Source organism: Haplochromis burtoni, unplaced genomic scaffold, assembly GCF_018398535.1.
Source record: "Haplochromis burtoni strain Fernald_Lab_line unplaced genomic scaffold, NCSU_Asbu1 Contig_64, whole genome shotgun sequence".
In the NCBI taxonomy this organism is placed as follows: domain Eukaryota; kingdom Metazoa; phylum Chordata; class Actinopteri; order Cichliformes; family Cichlidae; genus Haplochromis; species Haplochromis burtoni.
The window spans coordinates 764,324-785,522 of NW_024582425.1; the positions used below are offsets into that span (position 1 = coordinate 764,324).

Here is a 21,199-nt window from a genome sequence, read left to right on the forward strand (position 1 = left end):
AAAAAGTAACTGTGTTTGTGTTTCTGGTTGTGTCCATCAGGTCCTAACTTACATGTAGCATCACATGACAGGCAAACACGACATGATGAGTCCAGCCTTGTGAGCATTCATTGGAGGGATAGTATTTTTCTTTTCATCTCATGCTGTAGATGTAAGAGTCAAAATAACATGTGCTGCAGATGCATTTTGTGCTACTCTACACAGTAGTTCCCCATGCTGGTCGCTTCCTTTCCCTTTTCCTGTCTTCTTTTTCTTCCTCCATCTCGGTTTCCTGCCAGCTGCAGCCATCGCTTTATATACCTCTCTATCTCCTCGTCCACGGCATCCTTACAGAACGAGTTCTGCCTGACTGCGTCTGCAGGGGTAAAAGTGAACACATGAAAGTAAGTAAATGCTTTAACTGTTTAAAATACACCATATTTTCTTATGTGTCCTGTAGAAGCACACTCACTGAGGATAACTCTCTTGATGGTGAGGTTCTCTACTTTGTGCTTGTTATTTCTTCCCCTCCAGTTGATGTTTTTGGCCAAAGCGTTAGTAAAAAGCTTTGTCATTGTCCTCCACACACTGTGTTTGTTGGACAAACCTCCAGACAGATCGAAGTAAGAGATCTGCACAGAAAGAATGACGTGCACATTAACTCATTAGTATATACATTTGCAGAAGTACATAAACCGCTAAACTGTTATTACAATTAAAGAGAAATGTTTATTGGTAAAAATTCAGTTTATTTTGACAAAGACCCAGAATGCAGAACCACAGGAAGAAAGAGTCTCACAGTAATTAATCAATCAAAGCTTTATTCGCCACATGCAGGTTGCCCTGCAGTGAAATGGGACCCCCCCGACCTTATAGACACAACACAGACATTACATGGGGATACAAGTCGGAGATCGGCAGCATTACAGAAAAACACTGAAATATACACAACAATGGGAAAGTACAAGAGGAAAAAAAGAGACCTCTACTCATGCTGTGCTTCCATGGTAGGACAGCATAAGAACAGGAAACAAAAAAAACTCCTCTGCACAAAAAGCACATAAATGTCCACAGCACAACTTTGTGAAAGACATGACAAGCCACAGGATTGGGTGGGGGGTGAGGAGTAATACGAAGCGAACACAGCAGCCGCCCTAATTACAACTCCCTCCCCTCCTTGTGGCACAGTCCACCTTATTTGTATTAAAGTTACATCATCTTCAGTTTGACCCGCCAAGCCCAGAAAGTCAAGATGAGAATCAACCAGTCATCAGACTTCACCAAGCAAAATGCTAAAGTAGCAAAAAACAGCACTAGCTCATAAGAGCAAAGGACAACTACAAAAACAACTGAGGAGTAAATATAATTTAAGACTTGCATTATAAGGTGGCCCAAATTATCATGTTTTCTAAAATTATTAATAAACCTTATAAAGAGAAAACATTTCCCAGTCATCACATGCAAACGTTAGTGAAAACTGACACAAGTTAAAACTGATAAAATTCCAACATCTGGTGATACTTATCATTTTCTTCTTCAGCTGTGGCTCAGTGCAGAGTCTGTGATCCAACGTTCTTAAATCCTGTACCGACTGCAGCAGCAGAGGAAGCGTCTCAGCATCTGGAGGTTCACACAGCAGATGAATTTCGTGACCGCGGTATTTTTAGAACAGTGCTGTTTTGCTTTTTGATGGTTTCCAGTGAAACGAGAACCTCTAGAAGTATTGCTTAAAAAAGAGATACATAATCACTTGTGTTGTCAGATACCAGAAAGCCTTTTATGTGCTATTCTTAGACTGACTGGAGCTGCATCTACCAAAGTACTACGTATTTGTAAATGTTCCTTCCTGTTTGGCTGCAGTTTCATTAAGCTGTGACTGACAGGTAGCAGCAGCCTTATATTTGGTTGGTTGGTTATGGAGAAAGTAGATAATTATGTGTGAATTATGTGGAACAATAGTCCAGTCATGGAGGTAGCAGTCTGACCTCCTTCTGCCTATCTGTCACTTCAGCTCCTGTAGCAGAATGCACAGGCAAAAGATGCACGTCCTGATACACGAAGCTGGGCAAATTCACACAACACTGATAGGGCAAGAGAGCAAGCAATGCATTAAACAAAGGAAACCAAACTAAAGACTCAGGAAGAGGAATTAGTGAAGCGCTACAGGGCACAGCCAAAGCTAAGGCACTGCACTCAGAGCTTTGAACCATCCTGCCGTGGGAAAAGTGACATTGCAGCTCTTTAGTAAATATTGACAGTAGATTTTCAACAGCCAAAGAGGGTTTTGTTCTGGTGCAGACTGTTCATAAATGTGCCCCATAATCCATTCAGTCTGTCCTGGATCTGTCTCCTTTCAGCAGGACTTGCCTGAAACAACTTACACCTTAGCAGATGCCCAGACCATCTCAAACGGAGCAGCAGCTGTACTCTAAGAGGGGTTTGAGTGTCAGGGTGATCCAAAGAGCTCCACTCTCTGAGGGAGTTTGAGGATGGCAGGGGCTCTCAAGGCAAACTGGTCCTGTTTGAAGGGTCAGAGCAACTGCATGAAGGTAAGAACCAGCAGCCAAGGGTCCACCCTGTTGTGAGCAGTGGAGGTCCACTGCTTTGTGGTCAAAGGAAGAAGGCCTTTGGGGTCCAACTTCTGCATGCCTGAAAATTAAAAGGAAACCTGATGTTACAGTAACGCTGTAAGAACAGAACCACAGATTATCTCAACAATTCTAATCCATTATGATTTCAAAATACAGAATAATGATGCAAAAATATAATATAAACTGATATGGTCACACATGGGTTGTGGAGCTGACATAGGGACGTACGTCTGCTACTGACATGATAAGGTCTATTGTGCATTAATGTTTGATGATACGGAGAGGTTGGAGCTGTGCTCCGTAGCTGTTGTGATCCGGTATAATTCAGACGGACTCTTGTAGCAGTACCTTCACACATCAACTTGTTTGTCTGAGAATGAGGAGTTTTTGCTTCACATTCAGTCTGTCAGTCTAAAAAGTTATTTAGATTTAGAATATAGAACCAATAAGCAGTCAACATTTAAAAACGTGCTAGAAGTGTTACTTAACAGACATTTATCACCAGGCTTGATACTTGATAGCATTTTGCTAGCACAAACACATGGTTATGCAGTTTATTTCATCCCCCCCCCTATGGGACATTAATCTGGATTATTTTTGTTACATTTTGTTAACTGTGCTGTTAATGAGCTGTGGGTAGTGACCGAAAGAACTAGATTGCGGATACAAGCGGTGGAAATGGGCTTCCTCCAAACGGTGGAGATGGGGTGAGAAGTTCGGCCATTCGGGAGATGCTCCTCCACATCGAAAGGAGCCAGTTGAGGTGGTTCGGGCATCTGGCAAGGATGCCTCCTGGGTGAGGTTTTCCGGCATGTCCCACCGGGAGAAGGCCCGGGGCAGACCCAGGACACGCTGGCGAGATTATATCTCTCGGCTGGCCTGGGAACGCCTCGGTGTTCCCCCGGACAAGCTGGAGGAGGTGGCTGGGGAGAGGGAGGTCTGGGCTTCTCTGCTTGGGCTGCCCCACGACCTGGCCCCGGATAAGCAGAAGAAAATGGATGGATGGACATGTGGTTAACAATTAATGTAACTATCAGTACAGCGTAACTACAGGATATACAGACTGTAATCTGAACCAGCAGTTACATTTAGTCATATCTAGAGAGGATCTACAGGTTGTGATCTTTAGTAATAAATGTTATTCACTGGGTAAAATAAGTAAAACAATAAAGAAAACTCAGAAAAAAATAACCACTTTACATTCAAAATATGCTTGTTTTTGTTTTTTACATTTCATTTTTATTCAACTTTTTTTAAAACAGCATTAATTTATTTTTAAAATTTACCAAAAAATTATAAAAAGGAGGAATTAAAAGCAAATAAATTAAACAGAGACAATAAACTGTGGACAACACAGAATATATGCATGTTCTAGAAAACCTAAAAACATAAGACATGACAAACTCATGGTTAAACACAGTAACCATACCATTACTATTATTATTATTACTTCTGAATGAAATTAGTACACATCCTTGAGTCACTTTTGCTTGGTGTATTCTGAGTGCAAAGGCAGGAAGCACAGTAACCACCTTTTCAGAAGAGGAAGAGGAAGCAAACCAAACCTACTCACACTTCTTAGAAAAACTTTAAACCAAGTTCAGGAGTTTCAGTCTTTCAGACCCCTGTGAGAAAAATCAAACTGAAACAAACAGTAGTAAAGAATTTGCTACTGCACTGAATCCTGATCATCGAAAATGTAAAAAACAACAATAGCGATATACATTATACAGCTTTATTTAAAGAATGGCTTATCCAAACTCTCCTGAGGAGGTGAGAATCATGTCTGAGTGCCAAGCAAAGGGTTTACAGAAGGGAAACACAAAGAGTCTTCTTGGTTTCACAGTGAATACAAACTTACCTTTCACCCTCAACAAGACCAACATTTTTTTTTACTAACTGAGAAAACTCATGGTAATAAAATTTTTTAGAACTAAAAATATAACAACAGCACACAGAATACAGCCAAGATTGACACAACTCGTGTGGGCGTGTCCTGCCATCTCTCCTGCCTTAGGTGATGCCCTTTTTTTGTACAGCTGACTAATCGGCAATTAAGAGTACTTAATTGAAAAAGGTGCGCTCTAGCACTGGAGAGCCTTGTTGGTTTTTTGAGCTAGTGAGCTGTGCGTGGTGGCTGTTTGCTCTGTGGAGAGGAGTCCGTTTTGGTTACTAACCCTTTTTAGCTTCTCAGTTTAATGATCAACTCCTGGGTTTTGTTTTCCTTCTTTAAAAGGTGATAGTGGATTGTCTATCTCTTTTAGGTTAATTACTAATAGAAACATTACTAAAACCCTTTAATTGAACCATTTTGGCTCCCTGTCTCCTTTTTTTCAACACAGAAACCTTTTGTAACTTTCCCTTATCCCCAGTCCTTTAAGGGTGGAACGTAACCCACTTTCTTAAAAATGGCTTCTTGACAACCATCATTCTACTGATGAGGCTTTAGTGAACAGCAGATGGATCATCTAAAGCAGGGGTCCCCAATCCCAGTCCACGAGGGCCGGTATCCCTGCAGGTTTTAGATCTCACCCTGGGTCAACACACCTGAATCACATGATTAGTTCGTTACCAGGCCTCTGAAGAACTTCAAGACATGTTGAGAAGTTAATTTATTCATTTAAATCAGCTGTGTTGGATCAAGGACACATCTAAAACCTGCAGGGACACCGGCCCTCGTGGACTGGGATTGGGGACCCCGGATCTGAAGGGTCAGATGGATCTTTCAGGTTCTGTGTCAGATATTTGGTGGATTGTTTCCTAGACAGCGTTTTAGACCAGCCCTCTTCTTCTTTTGTTCTCCACTTGTCCAAGGACACGACGGACACAATGCTGAGATTAGAAGCTCTGTTGAAATCCATTGTTGATGCCAAAATATTATTTTATGCCTGTTATACTGTATTATCTTTGGCATTTTTCATAGATCTCTGCTAAGCCGTCTGTTACGTGATGACAAACATTCCTTTGAAAATGTATTGGTATAGGAACAGAGCTTCTGTCGCCTCTGTCAGTGCGCCCCAGGGCAGCTGGGGCTACAATGTAGCTTGCTATCGCCAGTGTGTGAATGTGTGTGTGAATGGGTGGATGACTGAATGTAGTGTAAAGCGCTTTGGGGTCCTTAAGGACTAGAAAAGCGCTATACAAATGCAGGCCATTTATTTAAAATGAGCCAAAAAAAAAAAAAAAACCCAAAAAACAAACAGCCAATGTCAAAAGGAAAAACTTGGAAAGACCTTCAAAACACCCGGAGATCCATCACTCGAGACCACTTTATGACCATCACAAGGAAGCTCGACTTACTGGAAACAAAGGATAAAGAAATGAGGGGTGACTCGAGACTTTTGTACAGTGCAGTATTTTTTGATTATTCAGTGCTCAAAATAATCCTTATTTATTTTATACTGGGCTTAGCACGCCCCTCAGTTTATCTTCCCTGAAGCATTTTGACAGACAGAAGCTTTGAAAAGCACGTGGCTCAAGCTGCTGTGCTCACAGTCACATCTATATATGCCCATTTTGGGGGGATTCATTTGCTGTGACCTCATACAAAAAGTTTTGTAAGTAAAAAAAAAAAAACAATCTATGAAATGGAGCTTTAGAGTATCTGTGAATGGTAGTCATGGCCATTGATCAGTGGACCTTGATCAGTGCTCATGAGAATCTAAAAAAATCTTTATGTCTGAACACAAGTGTTTAAAAGTTTCAATATTTAATTGTGTTTTTCAATTGAAGTTACAGTCATTTCAAAAGTATTCAGATCCATCTATCATCTATCTCTTAAAGGGATATAAATTCTTTATTTTTCCCATCAGTAGTGCCAAAACCTGCATCACTACACTGAAGCATGGTAGTGGTATCATGATTTATTTCTTAACAGTAAGCACAGATCTCTGGTTGTGATGGTGTTGTAACCACCAGAGATCTGTGCTTTGATGATGTCCTTTTAATTTTTGGTTGAATTTACTTAACCAGAATTTAACCAGAACGTGACCTGTGACCTTTAAAGCCACCTGCAAAACATTTCTAAAAACACGAGTTCACTTTGTCACTAAAACCAAAACAGATTTTTTTTTTTTTTTTAAAGTACAGGGGTCTGAATTCTTTCTTAAGGGACAGTAACTTGGTGGTTTTCTAAGTAGTGACTGTGATAACATCTTCTGTGAACTACCTGGTTTCAAAGCTAATTATGAATCAAATATTTATAATTTATAAAAGGCATCTTGATAAAGAGGTTTCAACCTACATCTTTCTGACTCAGCAAATGTCAAAAGGGTAGAATACATTTTGTTGGGTAAGTAAGCAGGCCCACCACCGTTCTTTTTCCAAGTATTCAAGCTAGAAAGGCAGTAGGCAGGATAGCCCGATTGTTAGCAACAGTGACTTATTCATCGAAGTGATGAAGAAAAATATTCAATATTCAGAGACAATAAAGAGAAAATCCTGACGAAAACTCAAATAAATGAAGATTGTGCACCGGGCTGTAGAAAGAAGGCTGTAAAGATATGTCATTAGCATCACTGGGAAAAGAAAGGATGCATTTCTCAGTGACAGGCTTCTCCATGATCACTGTTTTTAATGACACAACACATCACTGAAATGAAAGATTTGAAGGACTTCAAGGAATGCAGGAAAAAAGACAATTTTTAGATACTTGTATTGACAATCTAATACCTGAAATGCAAAAATAACACACAAAGATTACTTTAAAGACTACACATTCTGCAGCGGTGCTTGTAGTTCTGGCTGATAGTTAAAAAATATACAAGTAACTGAATTAAAAATGTATATTTTGTGCATTATGTTTATAATTTAAATGTCTTTGTTACCACTGTTTTACAATCATGTGGTGACTTAACTCCTCAAGCTACATTTCTAGAGGTTTGGACTTAAAGACGATGTATTTCACAGGCTGATTTTACAGTGACAGCCATCAACAGTGTCAGATGTATAAGCTTTAAACAAACCGAGCTGTTTGAAACTCAGCTATGTTAAAAAGAAATAAATCCTACGGCTTTAATTTTGGCTTCTTTACCACAACTAGAAAAGCAAACTGATAATTCTGTTTAAAACAGTGCCTATAGATCGTTAAATGGCACTGCAAGAGAAATTTATATTCTCAAATATGCTTTCAACAAAAACACAAACACATGTTACATTTTTCATTTTAGTATATTCTTGGTACCAGAGGTTATTTCCACGAAAGCAATCGGCACTAATTTCCGTGACGTTTTTTGCATAAATGTGCACCAGTCTCTGTTGCAACATGTTTGAAGATTTTCTTCCTGCTGTTTAAATCCTCCTGCAACATTTTAATGAAATTTACATCGTTAACGAAGCCAGCCCAAAAGAAAGAGTTTCTTACAGTGTCATGATATGTTTCATATATTTTAGACATGTTATTAGCTCTTGACCAGATTCTAAGAAATGCCCCCACACTTTTTTACCCCCAGTACCTTAAAGTGGCAGTAAAGCCTACATGCACATTATTTAAATTAGACAGTGTCACCTAATCTGGAACTAATGACTCCAATTTAAATCTAGAAGTGTACTTATGTTTTCCTTCTGACTGATGTGCTGTTTATGTATTTAAAGTGATCAAAAAATGTCGTTAATAATGGGCAGTTATGAAGATGAAATGTTTATCTAAATACATTAAAAAAAATCTTTTTTCAACAGCGCTGTCGTTTGTGCTAAAACCTCTTTTGGCAGGTCGCACTCAAAGATGGTGTGAAAAGCCTCCACCTAGACACACAGCGCTGTCTGTGCTTCAGCATCGATGCGATGAATCATTAAAATGAAGAAGCCACTTTCAGTACTTCCCTCAAAAGTTTCATAATGTTACTCGAAAGCAGTTTTCACACATTCACTGCAGCCGTAAAGTCTTCTAAACATTACCTGAAGAGAGATCGTGAATACCCAGTGCGGTCGAATCGGATATTAGCCGATTTTAACCTCCAAGACCCCTGCTGAGCTCCCTCCCAGCACACTGGGAACACTCCCTGGCCTAAACCATGCACAGTGATTCCAGTAGTGCAAAGTGTTTGTCTGAGCAGACTATTTCCTCCTTTCTGCTACACGTGAGATAAGACAATTCTAGAAAAACAGTTCAGCTGTTGCTTCGTTAGGTGAAGCACTGGAGACTGCTGCTCACTTAAGTCATGTTTCGTTTCCCTTTCTTTCCACTTCCCTGTTTTCCTAGCATTCAAGATATCTGTCACGATGCTCTTTTTTAGCTTCATGATAATTTTTGTATAAAATGAGTACTGCATACATTAAGTTCTCATTTTTATTCTTCAGCCTCCACCTCACTCAATCCTCAGCATCCTCTTCTGCCACACCAACCCGCTCAGTGGCGGTCCTAGCCTGTTTGGCGCCCCGGGCAAACATTATTATTTTCTTACTCTTCTTATATACATTGTTTGTTTACTTGCACTGCTGTAACTGGAGCCTCGTTGTCTCGTCTCTCTATATATTTCACTGTATGTAGCGGAGATGACAATAAAGTTTACTTTGACTTCAGCAGCAAGCAGGCGCACCGAGGGCTCTCGCGCTCACTTTTCACGTTTCGAAAAAACATCGGTGCAAATTATAAGTCTGTATCATGATGTCTGGTGTTTTCATGTTTGTTTTTATTTTGCGAGTTGGTTATTAGATGCTGCTCCAGCCAGCAAGAGAATCCCCCGCCGCCCCGGCCTCTCCTTCCTGTGCCGCAAGCAGCAGGCACACCTCGCAAACAGAGGGCGCCCTTACTCCCAGCAAATGGGCGATAGAAAACCGATCGGTGCCTATACAATTCCCAATACGCGCTGGCTGATGTCGGGGCAGCATGAGTACGAGCAATTTTTTTGTTTGTTTGTTTTTTTTGCCGATGCCCGTGATGCCGCCCCGGGCAACCGCCCGTATCAAAAACCGCTACTGAACCCCCTACATGTCCTCCTTCTTCCTCCTTGGCAGCTCCATCTTCAGCATCCTTTCTCCACTATATCCACTACACCCACTCTGCACATGTCCAACAACATCTCAGCCTTGCCTTTCTAACAATGTCTTGAAAATTTTCAGCCTGAGCTGTCCTTCTGAAGTACTCATTTCTAATCTTATCCATCCTGGTTACTCAATAAAATCTTACCACTGCTAGCTCCACCTCTTGTGTTTTGTCAGTGTGGCCATGTCCAAACATCATAACAGGTCTCATCTTGTAAGCCTTCCCTTTCACTCTTGCAGCTATCCTTTTATCAAAAATCCACTCGCTCCACCTGCCTGCACTCTGTTCTTCACCTTTCTTGTGCTGTCTGTTTCATTGGATAGCTGACCCCACGTATTTAAACTCATCCACCTTCGCTATCTTTACTCATTGCTGCTTCACCCTAACACCATGTCTCATTCACACACATGAATTCTGTCATGCTTCTGCTGGCTTTCATTCCTCTTCTCCTCAGTGCATACCTCCACCTCCTCTCTAATCTGACTACAGACCTGAAAACCTGATGTAATCCCACCTCACCTTGAATCCATCTGTCACTTCTGCTGCAAAACTGTCCTTCTTGCCGTCCTCATACATAACCTGCACCACATCCACAACGACACAGTGCATCTACACACAAGAGAATAAATGAATGGATAATTTAGACTAGTAGAAATTTTTTTTGCAGATTTTCTCTAGGGTTCTTTGGGCAGTATTGTGTAGTGAAAATCATGTGATAAGTTCTAGTGTGTTTGGAGGTCCTTCCTCGGACTGATTAAAGACTGGCATTAAAACTGCAGTATCAGTAAATCAGTCTCAGCTCACTGTTTTGCCCCAGGTTCTTCATGGGTAAATCTATGCACACTTTGCCAACCACAAACGACTGAAACCTGTAGTTGTGTAGGAGGGAAGCTAAATTACCTGTTACTACCTCGTTCGTTTTAAAACCTGACTGTTTTTTCAGGCGTCTGTCCACGAATCACGTTTCTCACGTAATGTATTTCTACTGTAACAGCCTTATCTGGGGGTTTTACTTTGCAAACACGCATGAGAAGCATCGTTCTGCCTAGTCAGTGTTATTACTCACTCAGCCCCAGCTTATCTTTTTCTTATAGTTTTTCTTGACAAATGTTACTTGGCTTGATGCTTACCCTCCCTGCTGGGCCAGCAAACTGGCCTCACACACCTGCAACCAATGATAGCCACTGGGGTCCTGTTTAACAGGTGAGGGCTCACCACAGTGGGCGTGTTGACGGGGAAAAGCCGCCACTGTGTCATGGCATTTGGGGGAAATTTGTGCAGGAGCAGCTGCACCTACATGTGATGAACAGATAGATGAATAGAAAAATGAGTGGGTGGATTCCATCTAATTCAATATCGACTCATTGTACTTACCACCAGACTTGACTCAGTGGTTGTTCGGCTGTTTTCAGCGCTGCTGACAGAGCAGGAAAGTTCATCCTGCCGCACTCTGCCCACCTAAAGCCGCAGCACCTTCGGCTCACTTTTACTTTTGTCTGACTTGGACCCCAGCTTTCTTATGTCTTTGTCCCTTTCGGCCACCATCCTCTGGTGCTCCTGCACCCTGCTGTTTCAGGTGCCGCAGATAACGTGGGTCAGTGTTTACAGCCGCGGCTTCCTCTTCGGCCAAATATGGTGTACAACCGCAGAAGTCGGGCTTGTTATTACCCAAAGTTACTCACACAACGAGCCGCCAACAGATGACAGCAGCACCGGGGGAAAGGAAAGTTTCTACAGCCACAGTCTGGTGTTGAAATTCTTAGAGAGGCCAGAAATACGATATAAAGCTCAGTTAAACCTCCACATTTAAATCACCCCATTCTGCCGAATGACTTTTTCTTCGGTGGTGTTTGAACGTCCGCTCGGCCGCAGCCGCCGAAGGAGTCACAGGGAACTGTAGTTTTAAGTTTAAATCTTTAACACACTCGCACAACATCAGTGAATGATGGTAGAAATATAATTTCAGGATGGCAAAAAATCAAAACCTTATTTTTGACTAAAGTCAATTTGATGGTGATTCTACAAATGGATTGTATATGCTCTCATCAAAGTTGTAATAGTTAATTAAAGCCGAGGTGAAAATTAAAACTAGATGTGAATAATATTTTAGTTTATTAAAAAATACAATTAAAAAAGCTAAAACACTAAAACTACCTTCACTTGATTTCAAAAGTTAGACTTTTCTTTATTGTAATAGCTACAGATTTTCCTAAATCTTACCTCTGACATATATTCTCCATACAGTAATGATTAAGAAGACTAAACTGAACTAACTAAAACTAAATATTCTCAAACAAATAACTTAACTGAAACAAGAAAATCCACTCTGGAAACTAACTGAAACAAACGTGATTTAAAAACAAAAGTTAAAACAAACATAAAATACACTAAAACTAATAATTCTGCCCCTAGATGGTCTGCAAGTGCGATTATTATTTGTTTCTAGAAGGACGTTTTTGGTACATATGTGTTGCTGCCCAAGCTACATACTAATTAGAGACGAGAAATCTATCAGTACTATGAGGGACTCTGGAGGCCCTGTTATGCTGTGAGTGGGAATTTTGCTAGCATTATTTGGGGCCACTTATCCCATTAAATGGTAGAAATAACTGAAAATCAATAGAAAGTTGTTCTGAATGATCTCATTTTGGTGCGAAAAACTGGAGAAATTTGTCACTGTGTGCTGTACGCATGTGTATGAAAAGAGTATCCTCTCAATCTGTCACATTTAACATCATTCTTCACCTTAGAAGTGACAGTTAAAGAAACCAATGTGTGCTGAATAAAATGAAAAAGCAATTTCCATGGCTGTTACAAAGCATCCCAGTCCACCATGGTGACTGTCATCTGCAGGCTAAAAATTAAAGCTGCTTTAGACTAAAAGACCCACAAAAACAGCACTGGTTATGTTGACTGGAGAAATAAATAGTAAAACTTTCGTATTGAGGTTACACTTTATTGTTCCCTTAGGAAAATTTCAAAACAATCGTTTCCACTGAATATTTGCATCACCTGCACAACAACTTGGAGATGGATAATGATCCAGGAAAGATCCAAACACATCTCTCATAAGTCAGTAAAACAAGAACAAAGTTACTGATTTAAGCATAGATATGGATCTTTATCTCTTTTATTGTTGATTTCTTAGTAAAAGCTAAATGCAAAGTATAAACATATTGCAAATAAGGTAGATTAAATTGAAAAAAACAGAACAAAACACTTTCCCCATACAGCTACAGAAAATCATATCATCCAAAGCTCTAGTGGAATTCACAAACATTCACGTCTTAACATTCTGCAGTCAGAATGCGTCAAGTGTTAACATATGCAAATCAGCCAAAGCAGAAGCCTACTCTATGTGTTATATGGTGTTTTTTATGTTTTTGTCATAAAAAATGATAATCACATACATTTGAACAGATGTAAATGTTGTATGAAGTTCAAGCACAAACCCGCTGCTATCAAGAACACACAGCAACTTGCAACAAGTGAACTGGCCAGCTTCAAGCCACTTCATGGAATCTCTCCTGCCATGTGGTCTACAGCCGTGGCTGTCAGTGCCACCACTCTTATGAATTTCTTTGGCTCCAAACAAACTGACAGAACCATTTCCTGCTTTAACTCTCGCGCTCATGCTGGGAATCAGATGAAACTTTTACATTGCTCTCTTTAGACAGTAAAACAGGAACAACACCTTCAGCTGTTTTGTTAAGAATGCAGTAATCACTACAGTAACATGGTGCTAGAGTCTCAACAACAGGACTGCTTGGTAAACTGCACTCTGGGCTTTGTGTCACATCCTCAAAGCTGCAGCCAGAGTCAACACAGCTGATATCCAGGACATCTTCAGGTGGAGAGGAGGCAATCTCTGCCTCCCTGCCACTCTCCCAGACGGAGCAGGGGAGCTGAGTATAAGAGGTGTTAGCTGGACAGACCATAGCTATAGGAGCAGGAGCCATATCCATCCCAGGCAGACCAACGTAGGAGGTCTGGCACTGAGGGAATGCCAGCTGAATCACTGGAGGGTTTAGGAAGGTCTGGGTCTCTTCTGGGTCCTTCGTGTTGGGTTCTGGCACAACAGCCACTCTATCACTTATCATGCCCTCATCGGCTTTGTGCATTAGTACATTTTTACCTTTCGAAGAAAGCCATTCCTGCAAATTAAACAAAATGAAGACGCATCAGGTGTGACGCAGTAGAAAAAAGCACACTTGTGTACTACCTGCACTCTCAGAATATGAAGCACCAATGCAGTATAGATGTTTAATGGTTTGTCACGGTAACATGCTGCCGTTACAAATTTGACTTAGGGTGTTTATTTTTTTACTTGCAGTTTTTTACCATCTGTCATTGCAACCATATTTGAGTGGTTCATTTCTGGTCCTATTGACCGGGGAAAGCTTTTTCTCACAGCAGCCAGATAAACAGTATCATAAAGTCTAACAACTAACTCAAGGAGGGACATTTGTAGAACCGCTACATGAACAGAAACAGACTTCTCATGCTTGTTTGTGAGGCTTTAGCACTGTTTGTTATCATTTGGCCATCCACCCCTGCTCTGACTGAAAGGTCTCATTCTGCTTCTGAGGGGATTACCTTGAACTCTTCAACTCATATTTCTAGTGCAGAGTTGAGTATTGTGCTTCCATGAACTGTTTTTAACTGAATCGTGTTAGCAAAAATTGTGTGATTTGCCATAAAACTTGGTATGAATATGGTAGCACAGGACGAATGTTTTAATGATGCGCCGACTTTTTATCTAAAGTCACTTGTAGTTGCGTCACACGATTGAGGGTTTGCTTTCCAGCCACTGGGTTTATTTCAGTAAAACTGATGAACTGTCAAAATCCTATTTTGCTGAATGCTTTCTTTTATCACCAGTTACCAGATGGTCAACATGATAGACAGAACACATCCTTACACTAAACTCAGCATGTTTGCATTTCTAGTTTGACAATATGCTGGTATTCACATTTTTTGCAGCATCAGAATGTTACTAAAATGTCACAAACACTATGAACGCTGTCTTTGACTGACACATCAAATAAATAAGGATGCCAGAGATGTTCCTGTTAGGGGTAACCACAGCAGATTATCTGCCTACCCATGGACCTTGACCAATTCACTGTGAAGTTATCATTACTATGTGATAGATGTGTATAAAGCTTATACACATCTATCATTAATTATGTGGTCTTCTTACATCTCATTTCTAACGTGTCATTTTGCACTGTGCTTCCATTGTGACCCTTATGTTAGGATTCCTGCACTTAATTGATTTTAACAGAAGTTAAAATTAAGCTTCTTCAGAAATCACTCATGTTATCACCTTACCTGGAGATCACCTTTATGTTGCTGATACAGAGGCTGAAAGAAAGGAGCCGGGGATGGCGTGTGGGACAGAGTTTTTATCTTCATCCTGCCACACAGACACAAAATATGAATAAGAGGCACATTATCCTCATCAGACATGCAATCATTCCAAAGCTTAGATGAATTACCTTGCAGCTGGACTGTAGAATACAAACAGCAGAGCTCCCAAAACCAGACACAGTGGGAACAGATATTTGGCCAATAATAATAATAAAGTTTCTGGTTCTGAAATTACACAGAATTATTGACTCACACTACAAAGATGGCAGCAACTCCATTATCTATCAAGTATCTGTGGTATTTTACAAAAGCGCTGAGAGAAAGGGAAGAGAGTAGCACTTGTTTTTGATAAACATTGTTCAGAGAAAACACCTCACAAGACAACAAAAGGCTGCTTCACACGAGCAGCGTCCCACCTATCTTTGTGATTATGAATAGCATTAAATAAACCTAAAAATCCATTCCTTTATCATTGTCATAAAATTGCTAAAGCAAATGTAGTTGAATTTTACTGTTAGCATATTTTTAGAAAGCTCCAGATAACAGAGGCCTTTTTTTACTTATGAAAAATGTGTCCTTTACCTTCTTCTGCTTTGTTTTCCCAGCATGTTGGTTGACTCCATTCACTCCAAGTTTCACTATATGTTTGAGGTCTATATCTTGCTTTAATGCAATATTCACTATTTTTCAGGTGCAATTTCCGATTAATAGATTCAAACTTCTTTTGGGGTGGAACCGTAAAAGTCTGTGGAAACGTTTAAAGAAACAATTATTGTTTGATTCTTTTAGAATAAAACACATTCTTAGTAAATATACTGCACATAACAGTTCATCTTACTTTGTTCTCACTGCTTTCAGGTGTTTGAAGTAATATTTCATACATGAGGTAACCACCAAGGTATAAATGGTTATCATACCGACTTTTAAATGTAATGTTGAGAGTCTCTGTTGTTTCTTGGAACACAAGCTCAGGCGGAGGTTTCAGCTGAACTGATTAGAAATATCAATCAAATCATATTTAGGTATATCAAAATGTTCCTCTAAGCATCAAGGGGGTGCATAATATTTTTTTCAGACTATCATTAAAAATGAAGCACATTAACATATTAAGACAAAATCAACAACTACAAGTGTAATTCATACTTACTGTGATCTGCTAAAATAAATTCATTTTCTAAATTGATGCATTGAGATTCATCACAAATGTCAATTTCATAGGAATTATAATCCGCCCAAAGCTTATTGTTGAGTTGACATTCACAGTAGTAACTGTGATTCATCACCACAAGTGGACAAGAAGGGCTTTTGGAGCAAAAACAGAACATGGACATGTTTGTGAATTTAGAAGCAGAAACACACACTTTCAATTCTGTAAGAAGAATCAAGTATTTTATGTATTTATTTAAGAAAAACTTACTTGTGTTCGGAGTTCTCCTTGAAATATAGGCTGTAGTTCGTTTTGTTCTTTCCCAATGGAATAGCAGTGATGTTGTTGAAGACACAAGTAATGTTGTGTATATAGTCAGTCACACACATCCATGACGGTACATCAGCTAGAAAAAGAAAAAGTAGAAGAAAAGAAATATTCAATTATTATTTCACAGTTTCTGGTATTGATTACTTCAATGCTATACTTGTGTATGATAAGGTAACACACACTGGATACTCCTATGTTTTTGTGCCTTATACAATTAACCATGTAATCATCTGACTCTGGGCGCTCTGTGGTCTTAATTCTATTGGATTTGACTTCAGCCTTTGACATGGTTGACCATGATATCCTTTTGGCAAGGTTGGAAATGTTCTATCATGGTTTAAATCATATTTCTCTGAGAGGTCGTTCTCTGTCATGATGGGAAAATATTCCTCTTCTTCTGCCCTTTTTCGCTGTGGTGTGCCCCAGGGCTCGGTATTGGGTCCTGTGTTGTTTTCTCTGTACATGCTGTCCTTGGGCTCCATTTTTGAAAAACATAATGTCTCTTTTCACTGCTATGCTGATGATATTCAAATCTACCTCCACCTGACTAGGGATGTTTCATCTTCACTACATCCTCTGTTTGATTGTCTGAGGGATGTCAAAGACTGGTTATCATGTAACTTTCTTACTTTAAATGAAAAGAAGACAGAAATGATTGTTTTTGATAGAAATATGCCTCTGGGACAACTGGCTGGCACACTCGGGCCTGTTGCTAACCACCTCACTGATGCTGTTAGGAATCTTGGAGTTTTCATGGATAGCTCCTTCAAACTAGATAAACAGGTCTCTACTGTGGTAAAAACCAGCTTTCACCAACTACGCCTAATTTCTAAGGCTAAACCTTATATACCACGCAAAGATCTGGAGAAACTCATTCATGCTTTCATCACTTCAAGACTGGATTATTGTAATTCTCTCTACTTGGGCCTCCAATCTTCTCTTCTTCAGCGATTGCATCTGGTCCAAAATGTTGCAGCACGTCTCTTGACCGGCACTAGAAAGTATGATTCTATCACCCCGTTCTGGCCAACTTACATTGGCTTCCTATTAAATACCGAATTGATTTTAAAATTTTATTGTTTACTTATAAAATCCTAAACAATATGGCACCTGACTACCTAGCTGATCTCCTCTGTCTGTATAGCCCTCAGAGAGCACTAAGATCATCGGGCCAACTGCTCTTAGTGCAACCTAGGTCTCGGCTGAAGACCTGAGGAGACCGTGCCTTTGCCGTTGCTGCACCCAGCTTATGGAATACTCTTCCTCTTCATATTCACGCATCAGATTCCATTCAGTCTTTTAAATCACGTCTAAAAACTTATTTGTTTAACCTGGCATTCAGGGCTAATTAGGGTAATTTACATCTGGCTTTGCATTTAGATTATGTAATTATTTTATATTTATTATTTTATTTATATCTGTAATTTATATTTTATATTGTGATTTTTTATCTGTATCATGATTTTACTGGAAAGCACTTTGGTGTACTTCGGTCTTTAAAATGTGCTATATAAATAAATTTTGATTGATTGAATTTTGATAATCACCAGTTTAGCAGGTAAATCTCTTGCTAGCAGCTCAGTCATCCCATGTGCACACTCCCTTAAAAGGTTCAATCCTTAAGAAGGCACTCTATTTATTTTTTATTTAAAACCTTGATTGGTAAATAACCAGCATATCCAGCTGTCAAATATGTAGCAGAGTAAAAAAGTACATCATTTCTCCACAGTAATAGAAATAACAATCAATTTTACTTGATAAACATCAAGCTACTTTCCATATGTAATAATCAAAATATTAATCAAAGCTCAAAACCAACAACATGTGATATGATGATAGCTCACATGTGTGACTATTTGACATTTAAACATAACCGCTGAACCTCCTACTGTTACTGACAACTGGAATGTATGACATTAAAAGCTATGCAGTTAATCATAGTAGGAAGAAAAGGATGATATGATACAGCCACAAGATGAGATAAACCATAAGCTGCCTTACTAATGACTTCCCATAGCTAAGTGAAAAACATCCTCATACAAATGAGCAATACCTTTGATCCCGCTGGTCACTGCAAGGATGCCGTAGCACCAAAGCCCAAACAGGAGCTGCCAGCACTTCATGTCTTTTTGAACACAGGTATCGTTCTGTGGATATGAATAAAACATATATGTTTAAAGCCTCTTTGAATTTTGCATTATCTACTTCTTCAGTATTATGAAATTTGTACCATTTCATCTATATTACAATAGATTGGAATTTATCTTTTCGTAAACTACACTTATCATAGGAAAATAACAAATAAAATGCATCAAGTTTATAACTTTTCACAATGAATAAATTCACCAGCTGACATGAGTTCAGTGATATTTTAGTAAATGTGCCATTACCTCAGCTCTGTGGTGCCACTGATGTCTCAGACGGTGAATGAGACAGAGAGCTGAGGTTTAAACTTATCAATCACATCACAGGAAGTCTTTTTTTTTTTTTACGTCATTGGTTTTTTTCCCCCCTCTTGCCTTCTTGGTTTGGGCACGTGCTTTTGATTTAGTTTCATTGTACTAATAAAACTGTTCAGTCTCTGAAGATTATCCGGTTCTTTAAAGTTTTTTTTTCCGTGATACAAAACCTAAAGAGACATTGTTTTATGTCACTTAGGGTTGCATTTTTATTCGCTTTAGTGCACGTGCAAGTTTCCTTTTTTTAAAAATCAACTTTGTCAAAAAATAAAAAAAATAAAATGATTCTTCCTAAATGTATTTACTTTTTGGTGGTTTGATGGTCTTCCATAATGTAGTGCAACAAGTTCACAATTTATGCTTGTTTAAGGTTTCAAATATTGAGCCAAACAAGTAATTTCTGTGTGCTGTAGGTTACAGAATAAGGAACTCCAATGCAGGAAAAAAAAGCTTTTTATTAAGCTGAAGGATGAGTCCAAGGTCCAAAAACAAAACAAAACAAGTCAAACACTTCAGCAAAATATAGAGAGCAAACCAGAAAAGATACACAGAACCAACAGGATAAAACAATGGACGGTGTACACACAAACGGTGATTAAGGAACGGGCACAGACCTCCAGTAAAACTTTGAACAAAGCACAAGAGGAAAGAAGTTATCAGAAAATAAACAAGAAAATAACAGCGTAGATAAATGAAACAAGGAATGAAACATGAATGAACCACATCAGAGGGGAAGCAGGAAGATGAGACAGAAAGAACACTGAGGGAAACCATGAGGGAGCTATAACATACTCAAAGACTCCAAAATAGGGCTGGTGCAGTAAAGTAATGGGCATCCAAAGCTCAACAATTACAAACCCATAAATGGGAACTAAAAAACCCAACAAGAATCAATGCTTCATGTTAGAATGATAATTAAGCACTAGAACAAGTGAAGATCCTGGACACAGCTCTGAACACAAATACCAATCTGAGAACTACTGCACTGGTTTGCTTGTGACTTTTGCTGGGTTTCTCACACTTCAGTGAAGCTACCAACCACAAGTTGATTAGAGATAGGCTCGAGAGGATGGCTGTCTCTGAACGTTTTTCCTTATCAAGATTTAAATCTCATTTGGTGTGGAAAAAGTTTTGAACAACAACACAGCTGTTTGCAAAAACTGTAAAAACAAGCTTGGCAGGGACTTTAGATTTAGATTCTTTTTTATTCTTATTACAAGGTCCTTTAAATGTAGCCTGGGAAATGCTTAGCCATACAGGACACACTTACTGGGGTTATTAATGTGCAGTTTTTATTGCCAATGGCAACTGAATAAACAAAAATGTCCTTTGACCTTCACTTTTGTGAAACGGCAGCCATATGGACTTGTACTGAACATCAACAGTATGAGAGGTAACGTGGCAAAGTAACAGGATAAACGATAAATAAAAAGATGCGCCAGTGCGAGGAATAAGGGAAATGAAATAAAATACAAACACAAAAATACGGCAGTGGCCTCTCTCTGTGCAGAACAAATTACAAAGAGCTAAATCACACAAGGCTCCTTTAAAAAATGTGGAAGTGTTACATACATTTTCTATAAACACTTATATTCCACAGCAATCTCCGTTTACTTGCAATACCGGAACACACAGATGACCTCGCCAGAAAATGGCTGCTCCGCGCTGCACATACAGATTCTTTGTATCATCCATTTCAGAAATACATCATCTTGTTAAAATACTGACGTTTTACTACTGCACTGCAATTATACCAATATGTTTCAACGAGTTATGTGCATATTTAACAACAATTCAACAATTAAACTCCACAACATTCCCGTTTCACAACCACAAATAAAAGTAAACAGGAAGTCCCAAGATGCATTTCTTGTTAAGTTTTCTTGGGAATACTTATCTGGCACTATCTGGTGTAGAGAGGAGAAGTTAGAAAACAAAAATTGCATTCTCCAAAAATTTGATTCTAGCTGTCAAGCACTTAAAATGGATCACACTTCCCCACAGCTAAAGAAGCTGCATTAAGCAACTGTAGGAAATTATTCAAAAGCTCTTTTAACTGTCTATAAAGTTTAAATACACTTGCTCCTCTCTACATCAGACACTTTATTTTATTTATTATATAATCCTGACAGATGACTGAGATCCTCCACTGGTTTCCCTTTAATTTCTAATTATTTCTAGACTTGGATGTTCACTTTACAAAGATCAGGTTTTCATTTGTTGAACAATTCACAAACCAGGAATGAGAACTTGACATGGAGAGGAAACTGATAGACATCAGATTGTGAGAAAAGACACATTCACAGTAAACAGACATCGCTCAGTACATGTAAAAAAA

At 39.2% G+C, this 21,199-nt stretch overlaps 1 protein-coding gene across 1 annotated transcript; it reads right to left on the reverse strand.

The window, feature by feature from the left end:
* Nucleotides 1–11,689: 11,689 nt before the first annotated feature.
* LOC102296874 (interleukin-21 receptor) lies at nt 11,690–20,503 on the reverse strand. The gene is made up of 9 exons (XM_005923677.3): nt 18,793–20,503; nt 18,456–18,549; nt 16,343–16,478; nt 16,073–16,227; nt 15,764–15,915; nt 15,508–15,670; nt 15,054–15,150; nt 14,887–14,971; nt 11,690–13,706 (listed from the first exon to the last, which is right to left on the reverse strand). The coding sequence occupies exons 2-9, from the start codon at nt 18,523–18,525 to the stop codon at nt 13,170–13,172; spliced, it is 1,395 nt and encodes a 464-aa protein (XP_005923739.2). The 5' UTR covers nt 18,526–18,549; nt 18,793–20,503; the 3' UTR covers nt 11,690–13,169.
* Between the last annotated feature and the right edge of the window lie 696 nt (nt 20,504–21,199).

What these genes read in the sequence shown, in the direction of transcription:
- LOC102296874 (XM_005923677.3), bottom strand. Translation starts at nt 18,525, where the DNA reads ATGAAGTGCTGGCAGCTCCTGTTTGGGCTTTGGTGCTACGGCATCCTT. An exon ending in ATTTATTTTAGCAGATCACA is followed by an intron (nt 15,916 to 16,072) that starts GTAAGTATGAAT and finishes ATTTCTAATCAG; the next exon opens with TTCAGCTGAAACCTCCGCCT. An exon ending in TTCTACAGTCCAGCTGCAAG is followed by an intron (nt 14,972 to 15,053) that starts GTAATTCATCTA and finishes TCTGTGTGGCAG; the next exon opens with GATGAAGATAAAAACTCTGT.